This window comes from Callithrix jacchus, chromosome 1, assembly GCF_049354715.1.
Source record: "Callithrix jacchus isolate 240 chromosome 1, calJac240_pri, whole genome shotgun sequence".
NCBI lineage: Eukaryota > Metazoa > Chordata > Mammalia > Primates > Cebidae > Callithrix > Callithrix jacchus.
Window position 1 is genome coordinate 192,497,189 of NC_133502.1, and position 14,997 is coordinate 192,512,185.

At 49.2% G+C, this 14,997-nt stretch overlaps 1 protein-coding gene across 9 annotated transcripts in view; it reads right to left on the reverse strand.

Annotated features, from left to right (window-relative positions):
- LOC118142939 (uncharacterized) overlaps nucleotides 1-14,997 on the reverse strand; it is a 58,620-nt gene that overhangs the window by 11,793 nt on the left and 31,830 nt on the right. For 6 of the 9 annotated variants that reach the window (XM_078335145.1, XM_078335177.1, XM_078335155.1 and 3 more), the window contains 8 exons: nucleotides 14,472-14,499; nucleotides 13,904-13,962; nucleotides 13,120-13,147; nucleotides 12,562-12,620; nucleotides 11,775-11,802; nucleotides 7,458-7,495; nucleotides 6,570-6,601; nucleotides 974-5,119 (listed from right to left, as the gene is read on the reverse strand). In XM_078335145.1, coding sequence (XP_078191271.1) covers nucleotides 11,776-11,802; nucleotides 12,562-12,620; nucleotides 13,120-13,147; nucleotides 13,904-13,962; nucleotides 14,472-14,499 — 201 coding nt within the window. In that variant the 3' untranslated portion in view covers nucleotides 974-5,119; nucleotides 6,570-6,601; nucleotides 7,458-7,495; nucleotide 11,775. Of the gene's footprint in view, nucleotides 1-862; nucleotides 5,120-6,569; nucleotides 6,602-7,457; nucleotides 7,496-11,774; nucleotides 11,803-12,561; nucleotides 12,621-13,119; nucleotides 13,148-13,903; nucleotides 13,963-14,471; nucleotides 14,500-14,997 lie in introns of those variants that run through there. The other 3 variants (XM_078335122.1, XM_078335123.1, XM_078335175.1) reach the window with 2 other exon arrangements.

Sequence of the window (14,997 nt, forward strand, 5' to 3'; positions counted from 1 at the left end):
CATCTGGGGACAGGGATCCAGTCAGGTCTGCTCCACACACCCACCCTCATTATGCTGATTCTGACCCAGTCCCCCACTCTGTCCAATTTAGGGTCTGTGGACCAGGCAGGGCCGGCTCAGCCACCCTCAGCATCCAAAGGTTCTGAACAAATGCCACAGCTGTCTGCACTGAGGACAGCAGCAACACTGGCAATGCTGACAGCTGGGGCCGTGACACATTCTTCACATATACACGCTGTGAGCATTTTCTGTCACTGTGTTTTGTAAGTCATTTTCTTAAAGGGGACTTTTGCTATGCCAGATACCTTCAACATTTATGTAGACCAATGCTTTTTTCTCAATCAAGATCAGTATTTTTGTGTCCTAAAACTATACATATCTGTGTATATACATATACAGCCATGTGTATATATACATATAGTTGTATATACACATACACATATGTTCATATAAAAAACATTTGAATTATATCTCAAAGTTCTGTTAAAAAAATGAATGGGTTGATATTCTAGTGCTAAGTAAGGGATGGCTTTATTTAAAACATGAATAGTTTCCAGTAAATTCCTTTAAAAATATTATAGCAGGAATTTCCAGATCACCCCACTCCCACCTTTTTATAATTTTTGACTATTCTCCAGAGTCTTGAATGCAATGAGGTGAAGGTGGAAGAAAGTGTTTAGAAAGCCAGTGGGTACAGGAGAGCTGGTGTCGGGTGAGGCAGAGTGGGGAGAGATGCTCCTTTAAATGGAAGCCTCTGGAACCCGCAGAAAGCAAGGGTGAGGTGGGCAATCTTCCTGCAGAGCTACCAGAGAAAGCCTTTAGACCCAACACTCCTGTTCACAAACACAGACAGGGGCATCCATTTTCTTGAAACAACTCTTTATAAAAATAGAAATAATTAAAAGGGGAAAATTCTGGTTTAGTTACTTCATTCAATTTAAATAACTTTTAAAACAAACAAAAACTGTAAAAGTGGAACTCAAATTATTGTTTAATAATCTGGATCTGTGGCTCAGATAGATTGAGCAAAACAACCACGGATGATGCCCCAGCCATGAATGAAGCCCCAGCAGTGAATGATGTCCCAGCCATGGATGAAGCCCCAGCAGTGGATGATGCCCCCCACAGTGGATGATGCCCCAGCCACGGACGAAGTCCCAGCAGTGGACGACGCCCCAGCCACGGACGAAGTCCCAGCAGTGAATGATGCCCCAGCTGTAGACGAAGTCCCAGCAGTGGACGACACCCCAGCCATGGACGAAGTCCCAGCAGTGGACGACGCCCCAGCCATGGACGAAGTTGCAGCAGTGGACGATGCCCCAGCCATGGACGAAGTCGCAGCAGTGGATGATGCCCCAGCCATGGACAAAGTCCCAGCAGTGGATGATGCCCCAGCCATGGACGAAGTCCAGCAGTGGATGATGCCCCGGCAGTGGATGCCCCAGCCGTGGATGAAGTCCAGTAGTGGATGATGCCCCGGCAGTGGATGCCCCAGCCGTGGACGAAGTCCAGTAGTGGATGATGCCCTGGCAGTGGATGCCCCAGCCGTGGACGAAGTCCAGTAGTGGATGATGTCCCGGCAGTGGATGCCCCAGCCGTGGATGAAGTCCAGTAGTGGATGATGCCCCGGCAGTGGATGCCCCAGCTGTGGATGAAGTCCAGTAGTGGATGATGCCCCAGCAGTGGATGATGCCCCAGCAGTGGATGAAGTCCAGTAGTGAATGATGCCCCCACAGTGGATGATGCCCCCAGCAGTGGATGATGCCCCAGCCATGGATGAAGTCCCAGCAGTGGATGATGCCCCAGCCATGGACGAAGTCCCAGCAGTGGATGATGCCCCAGCCACGGATGAAGTCCCAGCAGTGGACGATGCCCCAGCCACGGACAAAGTCGCAGCAGTGGACGACGCCCCAGCCATGGACAAAGTCACAGCAGTGGATGATGCCTCAGCCATGGACGAAGTCCCAGCAGTAGATGATGCCCCGGCAGTGGATGCCCCAGCCGTGGACGAAGTCCAGTAGTGGATGATGCCCTGGCAGTGGATGCCCCAGCCGTGGATGAAGTCCAGTAGTGGATGAAGCCCTGGCAGTGGATGCCCCAGCCGTGGATGAAGTCCAGTAGTGGATGATGCCCTGGCAGTGGATGCCCCAGCCGTGGATGAAGTCCAGTAGTGAATGATGCCCCCAGCAGTGGATGATGCCCCAGCCATGGATGAAGTCCCAGCAGTGGACGATGCCCAAGCCATAAACAAAGTCCCAGCAGTGGATGATGCCCCCCACAGTGGATGACGCCCCAGCCATGGACGAAGTCCCAGCAGTGGATGATGCCCCAGCCATGGACGAAGTCCCAGCAGTGAATGATGCCCCAGCTGTAGACGAAGTCCCAGCAGTGGACGACACCCCAGCCATGGATGAAGTCCCAGCAGTGGATGATGCCCCAGCCATGGACGAAGTCCAGCAGTGGATGATGCCCCAGCAGTGGATGCCCCAGCCATGGATGAAGTCCAGTAGTGGATGATGCCCCGGCAGTGGATGCCCCAGCCGTGGATGAAGTCCAGTAGTGAATGATGCCCCCACAGTGGATGATGCCCCCAGCCATGGATGAAGTCCCAGCAGTGGACGATGCCCAAGCCATAAACAAAGTCCCAGCAGTGGATGATGCCCCAGCCGTGGACGAAGTCCCAACAGTGGATGATGCCCCAGCCATGGACGAAGTCCCAGCAGTGGATGATGCCCCCAGCAGTGGATGATGCCCTAGCCATGGATGGAGTCCCAGCCGTGGATGAAGTCCCAGCAGTGGATGATTCCCCCACCGTGGATGATGCCCCAGCCATGGATGAAGTCCCAGCAGTGGATGATGCCCCAGCCATGGACAAAGTCCCAGCAGTGGATGATGCCCCAGCCACGGACGAAGTCCCAGCAGTGGACGATGCCCCAGCCATGGACGAAGTCGCAGCAGTGGACGATGCCCCAGCCATGGACGAAGTCCCAGCAGTGGATGATGCCCCAGCCATGGACGAAGTCCAGCAGTGGATGATGCCCCGGCAGTGGATGCCCCAGCCATGGACGATGCCCCGGCAGTGGATGCCCCAGCCGTGGATGAAGTCCAGTAGTGAATGATGCCCCCACAGTGGATGATGCCCCAGCAGTGGATGATGCCCCAGCCATGGACGAAGTCCCAGCAGTGGATGATGCCCCAGCCATGGATGAAGTCCCAGCAGTGGATGATGCCCCAGCCATGGACGAAGTCCCAGCAGTGGATGATGCCCCAGCCACGGATGAAGTCCCAGCAGTGGACGATGCCCCAGCCATGGACGATGCCCCAGCCATGGACAAAGTCGCAGCAGTGGATGATGCCTCAGCCATGGACGAAGTCCCAGCAGTGGATGATGCCCCAGCCATGGACGAAGTCCAGCAGTGGATGATGCCCCAGCAGTGGATGCCCCAGCCGTGGACGAAGTCCAGTAGTGGATGATGCCCCGGCAGTGGATGCCCCAGCCGTGGATGAAGTCCAGTAGTGGATGATGGCCCCACAGTGGATGATGCCCCAGCCACGGATGAAGTCCCAGCAGTGGATGATGCCCCAGCCATGGACAAAGTCCCAGCAGATGATGACCAAGCTGTGGACGATGCCCCAACCGTGGATGAAGTCCCAACAGTGGACAGTGCCCCAGACGTTGACGAAGTCCCAGCAGTGGTTGATGCCCCAGCCATGGACGAAGTCCCAGCAGTGGATGATGCCACAGCTGTGGACGAAGTCCAGCAGTGGATGCCCCCACAGTGGATGCTTCCAGAAGTGGATGATGTCCCCGCAATGGATGATGCCCCCAACAGTGGACGATGCCCCAGCCATGAATGAAGTCCCAGCAGTGGATAATGCCCCCGCAGTGGACGATGCCCCAGCCGTGGACGATACCCCAGCAGTGGATGATGCCCCAGCCACGGATGAATTCCCAGCAGTGGATGATGCCCCAGCCGTGGATGAAGTCCCAGAAGTGGACAATGCCCCAGCCGTGGATGATGCCCCACCCGTGAATGAAGTCCGAACAGTGGTTGATGCCCCAGCGATGGACGAAGTCCCAGCAGTGGATGCCCCAGCCGTGGATGATGTCCCAGCAGTGGTGAATGAAGTCTCAGCAGTGGACGATGCCCCAGCCGTGGATGAAGTCCCAGCAGTCAACGATGCCCCAACCGTGGACGAAGTCCCAGCAGTGGACGCCCCAGCCGTGGACGATGTCCCAGCAGTGGTGAATGAAGTCTCAGCAGTGGACGATGCCCCAGCCGTAGATGAAGTCCCAGCAGTGGTTGATGCCCCAGCCATGAATGAAGTCCCAGCAGTGGATGATGCCCCAGCAGTGGACGATGCCCCAGCCATGGATGAAGTCCCAGCAGTGGATGATGCCCCAGCCGTGGACAAAGTCCCAGCAGTGGATGACGCCCCAGCCATGGACAAAGTCCCAGCAGTGGATGATGCCCCAGCCGTGGACGAAGTCCCAGCAGTGGACAATGCCCCAGCCATGGACAAAGTCCCAGCAGTGGACGATGCCCCAGCCGTGGATGAAGTCCCAGCAGTGGATGATGCCCCAGCCGTGGACGAAGTCCCAGCAGTGGACGATGCCCCAGCCGTGGACGACGCCCCAGCCGTGGACGAAGTCCCAGCAGTGGATGATGCCCCAGCCATGGACGAAGTCCCAGCAGTGGACGATGCCCCAGCCATAAGCAAAGTCCCAGCAGTGGACGATGCCCCAGCAGTGGATGCCCCAGCCGTGGACGATGTCACAGCAGTGGTGGACGAAGTCTCAGCAGTGGACGATGCCCCAGCAGTGGACGATACTCCAGCCGTGGATGAAGTCCCAGCAGTGGTTGATGTCCCAGCCATGAACGAAGTCCCAGCAGTGGACGATGCCCCAGAAGTGGACGATGCCCCAGCCATGGACAAAGTCCCAGCAGTGGATGATGCCCCCAGCAGTGGATGATGACTCAGCCCTGGATGATGACTCAGCCATGGATGATGATCCAGCTGTGGATGATGCCCAGCTGTGGATGATGTCCCTGATGCCCCAGCGGTGGATGATGACTCAGCCGTGGATGATGATCCAGCTGTGAATGACGCCCCAGCCCTAGATGAAAGCCAACAGTTGTTTTCAAGAAAAGTCTAATACATAAGTCATTAGTGAGATTTATCAAGAAAAAAGGGAAATCACAAAATTAATATCAGAAATTAATAGAAAGACATAACCACAGAGAGCAGAGATTACAAAACAATGAGTAAACATTATGAATACATAACTTGTTTTAAAGCAACGTTTTGTTTCACTAGGGCTGGTGGCCATACGCTGCATAGTCAGCCAATAGTGAGTCACCTCATGGCGGAGGCTTGGGTTGAGGCTGAGGGTCTTTAACCCACATGCACAAGAGTTGCCACGACCGGGTGGAAACCAGGCTACCAACCAAGTGCTGCACAGAGTTCCTACCTGTCCCTCTCACAATTTTCAGCTGGCAGGTTTGAGCATTTTCGGGCTTGGGAAGATATTACTACATCTACTAAAAGATATCAGGGTTCCTTATATGCTTTGGCCAGCTGCTGAGCAAATTAACTTCACAACTAAAGTGGGCCTCACTGGTCCCCCACTCCTCTCAGAATTTGTGAGCTTGCGGCCTGCTGGAGGGTGGACGGTGGGAGCAGGGGGAGGATCAGGAAAATAACTGATATTAGGCTGAATACGTGGATGATGAAATAACCTGTACAACAAATGCTCATGACACACGTTTACATATGTACCGAACCTGCTCATCCTGCACAGCTTCCCCAAACAAAAAAGGATCTGTGAGCCAACCCGAACACCTGGGGATCTTTGTGCTTTCACACTGATGGCTACGCCGGTCTGTGGGGAGATGTGCCTGTAAGTGCCCTGGGTCGTGCAGCCACGGAGGCCACTTTATAACGATGGGCAGGCAGTGTCTGGGGCCTCCTTAGGGCTTCTACATAAATGCTGGACTCCCTGCGTGGTGGCGAACACCCTGTGACTAAGAGCATGCCAGTAGTTGCCAGTGTCAGCACAGGCCCACACCACTGGGTTTGTGTTTTCACTTTTTCATTCAGGAACTCAGGAGCTGGGGCCACCCCTTGGCCCTTCAGGTTCTCCACCTGAGCAGTGAGGATAATAAACCAGACCCAGGGATGGCTCTGGTGAGGGTGCAGGAGTCACTGTACAGACAGTAGAGTGGGGCTGGATTTTATTTTTTAAAAGTGGACACTGGCGACTGGGCTGTGTAAATGGGAAATCTCTCCTGAGAAAACACACAGCCTCGTCTGCGCAGAAGCACACACATTCACACACATGATGCAGCCTCACACAAGACACCGCCAATCCTCAAGCACCCAACTCAGTGCCACCCAGAAGGGAGCACAGCTGCTGCCTCAAAATTTGGCCATGATTTTTCCCTGGGGAACTCAGGTTTTTAAAAAACACTTTCACTATGCTTATTCCTATCACAATCCCAGAATCAGGGTGGCACTGCACACTGAAACCAGCTTTTTTTCCTTGACAATAATTCCAGAATACGTACCAGTCACACTTCAGATGGAACATCGGCACTACCTGCAACACAGAAACAAAGCAGTATGAGGGCATGGTGTGCTGTGGATTGTTCGCATGAGGTTCTGCTTCTCTCAATGAATACTGAAAACCTGATCAGAAACTTAGTCAACTGCTACAGTACTCAAAACGGCATGGTACTAATACCGAAACCGAGATGTAGACCAATGAACAGAACGGAGCTTCACTGGATGGGACAGAATGGGCGGCCACAGAAGCCTAGGATAGATTTTATGTCCCCGCAACACAACAGGGAGCGCACTTCATGGCATGCTGATGCTTAATGAATGGTACAACTGAGGACAGGGTGACTGTTTGATTGTATCTGTTCTTATTCCAAGAGGCTCGACAACATGCTCCATGGAAGCATGATCCTTCAAATGCACTCATCTATCCTTTCAGTCATTTTTCACTCCCTCAGCCAAGAGCTTCTCCAACTGGGTTTCTGCAACACCAATCTCAAACCCATAAAGCAATGGGTCACAGCAACCCCGCTAAGCTCACATGCCCAGCTGCGGAAGCAAACTTCACTTTACAGCAAGTCTACTTCGTCACTACAGGCAGTGCAGCACGTTCGTTTACAGATTAGCCTGTGGTGTCAGAGAGATCCAGATGTGGGCGTGTCTCGTGAATAATTTACTTAACTGAGACTCACATTCCTCATCTGTATAATGAATAGAACCAAACTAATTATGCCTCAAAGTGACTGTGATGCTTCAAGGAGGCAACATAGAGAAGTGACCGCGTAGTATCCATGACTTAAATGTATATCAGTTATCCTTCACATTTTAATAACGTAAGCAGCTGTTATCAAGTACAGTCATGTGGCACAGTGACATTTTGATTAATGATTACTTACGTGGCTGGGGTCAGATGGGCGTACACAAACCTACTGGCCTGCATCATTAGATTAAAACAAAATTTTTGGTTAGAAATTTTAAGTAAGATGCTATACAAATGAAAGACTAACCTTAGTGATGTAATTTTTAGGGAAACATAAAACTAAGAGTTTACAAGGATTTAAAGAAATGTCTCCTCACATATGCTGCTACAGGAGCATGAATTAGCATCACCATTCTGAAAAGTATTTGGCACTATTCGTGACACTAAAAGATATGTTCCCTTCTAACAATCTACTTCACAGAAATGAGTGCCAGTATTATTCCAAAACCATTGACAAAAATACTTAAAGCAACATTACTCCTCACAGCCATAATTATTTAAAAACAAAAGAAAATTCTATGTCAATCAACAGTAGAGTGGATAAACTGTAATACGTGACTACAGTGGAACAGTATGCAATGAGGAAATGGAAGACCTACAGTTACACTTGAACATGAATGAATTTCAAATCATAACGTGAGCGAAGAAGCCAGACACCGAGAATCACATATTGACTTATTCTGTGTATGACAGTCCAAACCTGAAGAGGTCTAAACAAGTCATTAGCAGTCAGAGCAGTTCCCTTAAGGAAGAAAATGATTAGAGGAGGAGGGAAATTTCAGGAAGGAACCAGGGATGTCTGCACTTGTGCCATCTCACCCTCTCAGATGTCAGGGTCCCAAAAGAGGGTGCTGGCAATATTTAGGTGGTTCAAAGGTCTCATGAAGAAAAGCAAATGACAGCAGCAAACTCAGTTCTTTAATGAAGTGCCCCAGACTGGATAGAGAATGCCCACTTAGTTTTGCATCTTATTATGTAAAATGAGGATCCTCCAAAGACAAAAATGTCATCCATAGCATGGACAGAATTATGTGCCATCAGCACATTTTATCATATGAAGTTTCCTGTACAACTTTTAGCAATCTGTGAATAAAAGGTCCAGCACTTAACTTATAAATATCAACATAGAGAACAACGGAAGCCTAATTTTTGAAGACAGGAGATAGTATAATGCCGTCTTCTGTGGGAAGGAACTCTTGGTTTCCCCAAAAATTAGAGAACTGGAAAGAAAGAAGCCTCATCTCAGAATCTGTGGTAGGGGTGGGAAGTGGTGGCTACAAATGTGCCACAGCCTCCCGAATAGCTGGGACTATAGGCGCATGCTAATTTTTAGTAGAGACGGAGTTTCACTATGTTGGCCAGGATTGTCTTGATCCACCTACCTCAGCCTCCCAAAGTGTTCAGATTACAGGCGTGAGCCACTGCACCCAGCCTAGGGTATCATTTTCTACCTGCAGAAATTGTCCTACTGCAGCTTCCCTCATGGATGGTGTCCACTGGCCAATCTTTAGAGACACAAATCTCAGCAAGAAGTTACTTCAGAGAGTAACTCACCAACCCTCCTACTCCAGGTGAGGTCACACTGGATTACAAGAGGTCACCCTGAGCTTTCCTCAGTGTTCTCAGACTCCCTCCAAGCTCTGTGGAGCCAGAGATCAAGAAGGCATTGCTCACACTTTCCAGCCTTCAAGTAAGAAAAAGAAGCTGAAGGAATCACCTTTCCATTTTTCCTTCCACTGGCCCATGATAGGTCTCACCTCCGATCCCACAACCCTGAGATCCCAACTTTGATGTGCCCGCTTTCAGGGAGATGAGTCCAACAGTCAGAACCTGGGCCAGGCTCACAGCAGACATGCAAGATGGCATTCTGTGGGGATGGAAATGCTCTCTGCTGTATGGCTGCTGGGCCACTGCATGGTGGCTGTTGTGATGAGGTTTTAAATATTTCATTGTATATCTTTAAGTTTATTTAAGTAAAAAGAGGCATGTATATGACTGAGAAGCACACTAGATGGGACAGCTCCAGAGATCCAGACATGAGGAAGACCTGACTCCCCTCTCCTGGTGTTTTCTGCAGAACTGTTTGCTGCTCTGATCCTACCACACATTTATGGTTACTTCCTGGGCATCTGCAGAAGGGCCAGTCACTGTGTGGGGCTGGGGATAGGACAGTGAGGACAACATCCAGGTCCACAGGGATTCCAGCAGAAACGAGCTTGCACCCAGTAAGAGCGTGGCCCTGCACACCCTGTCTAGAATAGATCAGAGCAGCAGGAGCAGAGGGGTAGGGGCACCTCACTGTCCTCAGGAGCTTGTCCTCATCTCCAGGGACCCTGACTCAGAAGCTGGGCAGGCTCCAGGAAGAGTGTGGGGCTCAACAGGCTGAGCAGGCTGAGAAGAACACCTTTCTACACCTGCCTAGGTCCCAGCCAAGGGGTGACCCAGAGCTCATCCCAGGGGTGTGTTCATTAAAACATCCATGGAGCCTAATGTGTCCGTCCCAGGACTGAGCTCTAAGGTAAGGACAAATGAGGAAAACACAGTCACTGCTATGCTAGTAAACACCCATAGCCAGGGTTCCTCTATTCACCTGTGGGAAGACGCAGACTTTCAGACAGAAGATTTTAAACCATTGCCGAAATAAGTGGAAACTGAGATGTTATGGATCCACAGAAGAGTTGGAACAATGACCTGGACTCTGGGATTAGTCCCCAGCTCTTTGCTGAGATCACCCTGCACTGTAACTCATGTCCCTCCCCACCTGCCCTGCTACTTGGGAGTGCTGCAGCTGCCCAGGCCAAGAGCTGGGAAACTGTCCAGTTGAAAAGCATTTCTGGGCCAGAAGACCATTGGCCAACAGGGTCTACTGAAAAAACATTCCTCAGAAGACTTCCAAAAAAGGTGAAAAATAAAAACTTACCTGTCTCAGCCCCAAGAAGATCAGGCCTGGGACCTCTCTGTGTCTGGCCTGACCCTTAGGTCCACTCCTACTGACTGTGTCCTGTCTGCTCTGTGTCAGAATGATGGGGACCTGATTCCTGTTCTGCCCCTCTCAGCAATTTCTGCTGGTGTCATTGCCATCACACAGAGATGGAGAAGACATGGGACAGAAAGGAAGCCCCTTTCTCGAGGAATTAAGGGTGATGTTCACACCAAGCTTTTGAATAAGAGGAAGGCCAAGTCCCACTCACTCCTCCCCAGAAAGGGTCTCATCATGCCTGGGCCCTGGTGATGATGCTGAACTGATGCCCCTAACATTGCAACCTTGACATTCTCTTTTAACAATGTCCCAAATGTCCTCATTTCTTTCCCTCTGATCCTCTATATCATGTTCCCCTTCAGGTCTAGCATGAGGCTCACTCTTGCTCTCTCCCATGGAGTCCACTGAGCAGCTGTCCATGAATTCTGAGAACCTCAGTGTTCGTAACACCGACATTTTCCTTGACTCACACAACCAGCAGCCTGAGAACCACTGGGAAGCTTCATCTAGATTAAAGATATCTAGGACAATCTGGTCCTGAGAAAATCACTTCTGGGGTGAACAAGTGACATTGCCCAAACAGTTTCATTCTTTTGTTCCATTGGAAAAATACTGACACATACAGGACAACCAAGTTTTACTGAAAAGCAATGCATTTCCACAGAACGCATGCTCCAAAAATACCCCTCAAACTATCATGTGGTCCACTTGATCTTCATCATGACTGCAGCTACCTTGGCTCTCTGAGTGTGAAGGTTTTCAGAAGGAAACAAAAACCTATTTCAACAGTAGCATCAATAGGGCAGGACAAAGATTCTCCTGTCCCAGAGCCAAGTTCTTCACGGAGCCATCTGTTTCTCACACCATGCCCCAGATCCTCACACCTATCAGGAACCTGAAGCCAGGTGTTCTCCAGACAAAAGCAAGCAAGAAAATCCCGACTCATCACTTAGTTCTGTCATTAGGAAGAAGTGGTATTAGAATATGTACAATGTTAAAGAGAAGAACAAAATACACTGGGGCCTGCTGGAAGGCAAGCGGGAGGGAGAGCATCAGAATACACAACTAATGAATGTGGGGCTTAATACGTAAGTGAAGGCTTGACAGGTGCAGCACAACAAGCCACACTTTGACCTGTGTAACAAACCTACACATCCTGCACATGTATGTCGGAAAATGAAATCAAATATAATTATAAAAGAGACTGCCAAAGAAGGATAATCTAGAGAAACAAAAAGTAGGTTAGCGACTGCCTAGGGCCAGGGGTGTGGGGTTGAAATAAAAGAGAAGTGGCTACTAATGGCTATGGGGTTTCTCTGAGGGGGAATGATAAGATTCTAAAATTAGACTGTGACAATGGCTGCACAAACCTGTAAATAGAGTAAAAACCCGAGACCACCCACCTTAATTGAGTGAATTGTTTGGCATGTCAACTACCTGTTAATAAAGCGGTGTAAGAAAAAGAACACTTACATTAGAGACTTGGGGCTGCCGTGGTGGTCTGCAACAAGAGAAAATGAAACAAAATGCCATGAGCATCAGAGCATGCTGAGGGCAACTAGTGCAGGTCTTTTCACTTGGTGACAATAGAAAACAAGGTGGCAGGCTAGGCGCGGTGGCTCACACCTGTAATCCCAGCATGTTGGGAAGCTGAGGCGGGCAGATAATGAGGTGAAGATATTAAGACCACCCTGGCCGATATGGTGAAACCCCATCTATATTAAAAACTACAAAAAAGCTGGGTGTGGTGGTGGTGTAAGCCTGTACTCCCAGCTACTCGGGAGGCTGAGGCAGTAGAATTGCTTGAACCCAGTAGATGGAGCTTGCAGTGATCCAAGATCACACCACTGCACTGTACCCTGGTGACACGGAGAGACTCTGTCTCAAAAAAAACCCAGATGTCAAACACTGAGGAAGTCACTGGCCCCAAATGAAGCATAGGGGATGCTTACTGAAAATGCAGTGGGTTTGGAATACTTAGCAAGTGTCTATGCTGGCTGGGAAATACAAAATTATTTTTCAACAAGAAAATGTTGCTACTGAGAAATATGCACACGACCAGTTGGTAAGTTATGCCATCTTTTGACTGACATCGTCAATCAGGCTTCAATTGGTCATAAACTCCAGTGACTGGTGGCTAGTCGCTAGAGGCCATGAAAACAGATCTGATTCACAATAGCAGTCGAAAATAATATTCACTTTCTATTCTAGAAGCCCCAGAAATAGACACTTCTCCTCAAGATGAACAAATGCATCTCACCAGGGGCTCCTCGTCCTCTATGTCTTCAAGGACGCAGTCCTGGAGGACCTCAACAGGACCTAAAAATACACAAAGTGACAGTCAGTGCACTGGTGCTGCTGAGGAATCTGACAAGGAGTTTTGGAAAACGTGGACGGGGGCTGCAGTGTGTGGAGCTGCGCGGTTCACAAGCATGGACTGAGCTACTGCTACACTATTCTCCCCGGTGCTAAACGAAGGCAAAGGAGAGGGGCAGAAAAAAACGAAAGAGCCTTGGTTTCCTAGCTAGGGCAACCTCAACACTGTGAAATAGTAATCTGAAGAACTGGCTAATATGGAAAGACAACGTACTACAGAAACAGGAAGTAGATTACGGCTGCAGGGGTTTGGGAAAACAGAGGAGTCACTACTAATAAGGTTTCTTGGGGCAGAATGAAGAGGTTCTATAATTAGAATGTAACAATGGTTGCACAACCCTGAAAATATAATAAAAACATTGAATCACCTACTTTAAATGGGTGAATTGGTTTGCATGTCAACTACATCTAAGTAACTATTTAAAAGAAAAAGAATACGTACCGTTGTAATACCAGTCCACAGTACTCTGCTGCAATAAGAGAAAAAGAAACACCGTGAGGATTACATCATGCTGAATCCTGTTGGCACAGGTCTTTTCTGATACATGGCGGTATCAAAAAACCAGATGGCGGGCGGGGCGTGTTGGCTCACACCTGTAATCCAGCACTTTGGGAGGCTAAGAAGGGCAGATCATGAGGTCAAGATATTAAGACCACCCTGGCCAACATGGTGAAACCCCATCTATACTAAAAACTACAAAAAAGCTGGGTGTGGTGGTGGTATAGCCTGTAGTCCCAGCTATTCGGGAGGCTGAGACAGTAGAATCGCTTGAACCCAATAGGTGGAGCTTGCAGTGATCCAAGATAACACCACTGCACTGTACCCTGGTGACAGAGAAACTCTGTCTCAAAAATAACCCAGATGTCAAACATTGAGGAAGTAACTGGCCCCAAATGAAGCACAGGGGATGCTTACTGAAAATGCAGTGGGTTTGGAATATTTAGCAAGTGTCTATGATGGCTAAAAAATACAAAATTATTTTTCAGGAAGAAAATGTTGCTACTGAGAAATATACACACGACCAGTTGGTAAGTTATGCCATCTTTTGACTGACATCGTCAATCAGGCCTCAGTTAGTCATAAACTCCAGTGACTGGTCGCTAGTGGCTAGAGGCCATGACAACTGAGGTCTGACTCACAATGGCAGTCAAAAATGATATCCACTTGATATTCTACAAGCCCCAGAAGAAGACATTTCTCCTCAAGATGAACAAATGCATCTCACCAGAAGCTCCTCGTCCTCGGTGTCATCAAGGTTGCAGTCCTGGGAGACCTCAACAGGACCTAAGAGAACACAGAGTGACAGTCAGTGCACTGGTGCTGCTGAGGAATCTCACAAGGAGCTTTGGAGAACGTGGGCTGGAATGTGTGGAGCTGGGCGGCTGACAAGCATGGACTGAGCTGCTGCTGGACTATTCTCATTGGTGCTGAAGGAAGGCAAAGGAGAGGGGCAGAGAGAAATGAAAGAGCCTTGGCTTCCTAGCTAGGGCAACCTCATCACTGTGAAATAGTCATTTGAAGAACTGGCTAATATGGAAAGGCAGCGTACTATAGAAACAGGAAGTAGATTAGGGCTGCCTCGAACCAGGGCTGCAGCGGTTCAGGAAAACAGAGGAGTCACTACTAGTAAGGTTTCTTGGGGCAGAATGAAGAGGTTCTATAATTAGAATGTAACAATGGTTGCACAACCCTGAAAATATAATAAAAACACTGAATCACCTACTTTAAATGGGTGAATTGGTTTGCATGTCAACTACATCTAAGTAACTATTTAAAAGAAAAAGAATACGTACAGTGGTAATAGTAGCCCACAGACCACTCCTGCAATAAGAGAAAAAGAAACATCATGAGGATTACATCATGCTGAATCCTGTTGGCACAGGTCTTTTATTAACATGGTGGTATCAGAAAACCAGATGGCGGGTGAGGTATGGTGGCTCACACCTGTAATCCAGCACTTTGGGAGGCTAAGAAGGGCAGATCATGAGGTCAAGATATTAAGACCACCCTGGCCAACATGGTGAAAACCCACCTATACTAAAAAACTACAAAAAAGCTGGGTGTGGTGGTGGCGTGAGCCTGTAGTCCCAGCTACTCGGGAGGCTGAGGCAGAATTGCTTGAACCCAGTAGGTGGAGCCTGCAGTGATCCAAGATCACACCACTGCACTATAGCCTGGTGACACAGAGAGACACTGTCTCAAGAAAAACCCAGATGTCAAACATTGAGGAAGTAACTGGCCCCAAATGAAGCATAGGGGATGCTTACTGAAAATGCAGTGGGTTTGGAATACTTAGCAAGTGTCTATGCTGGCTGGGAA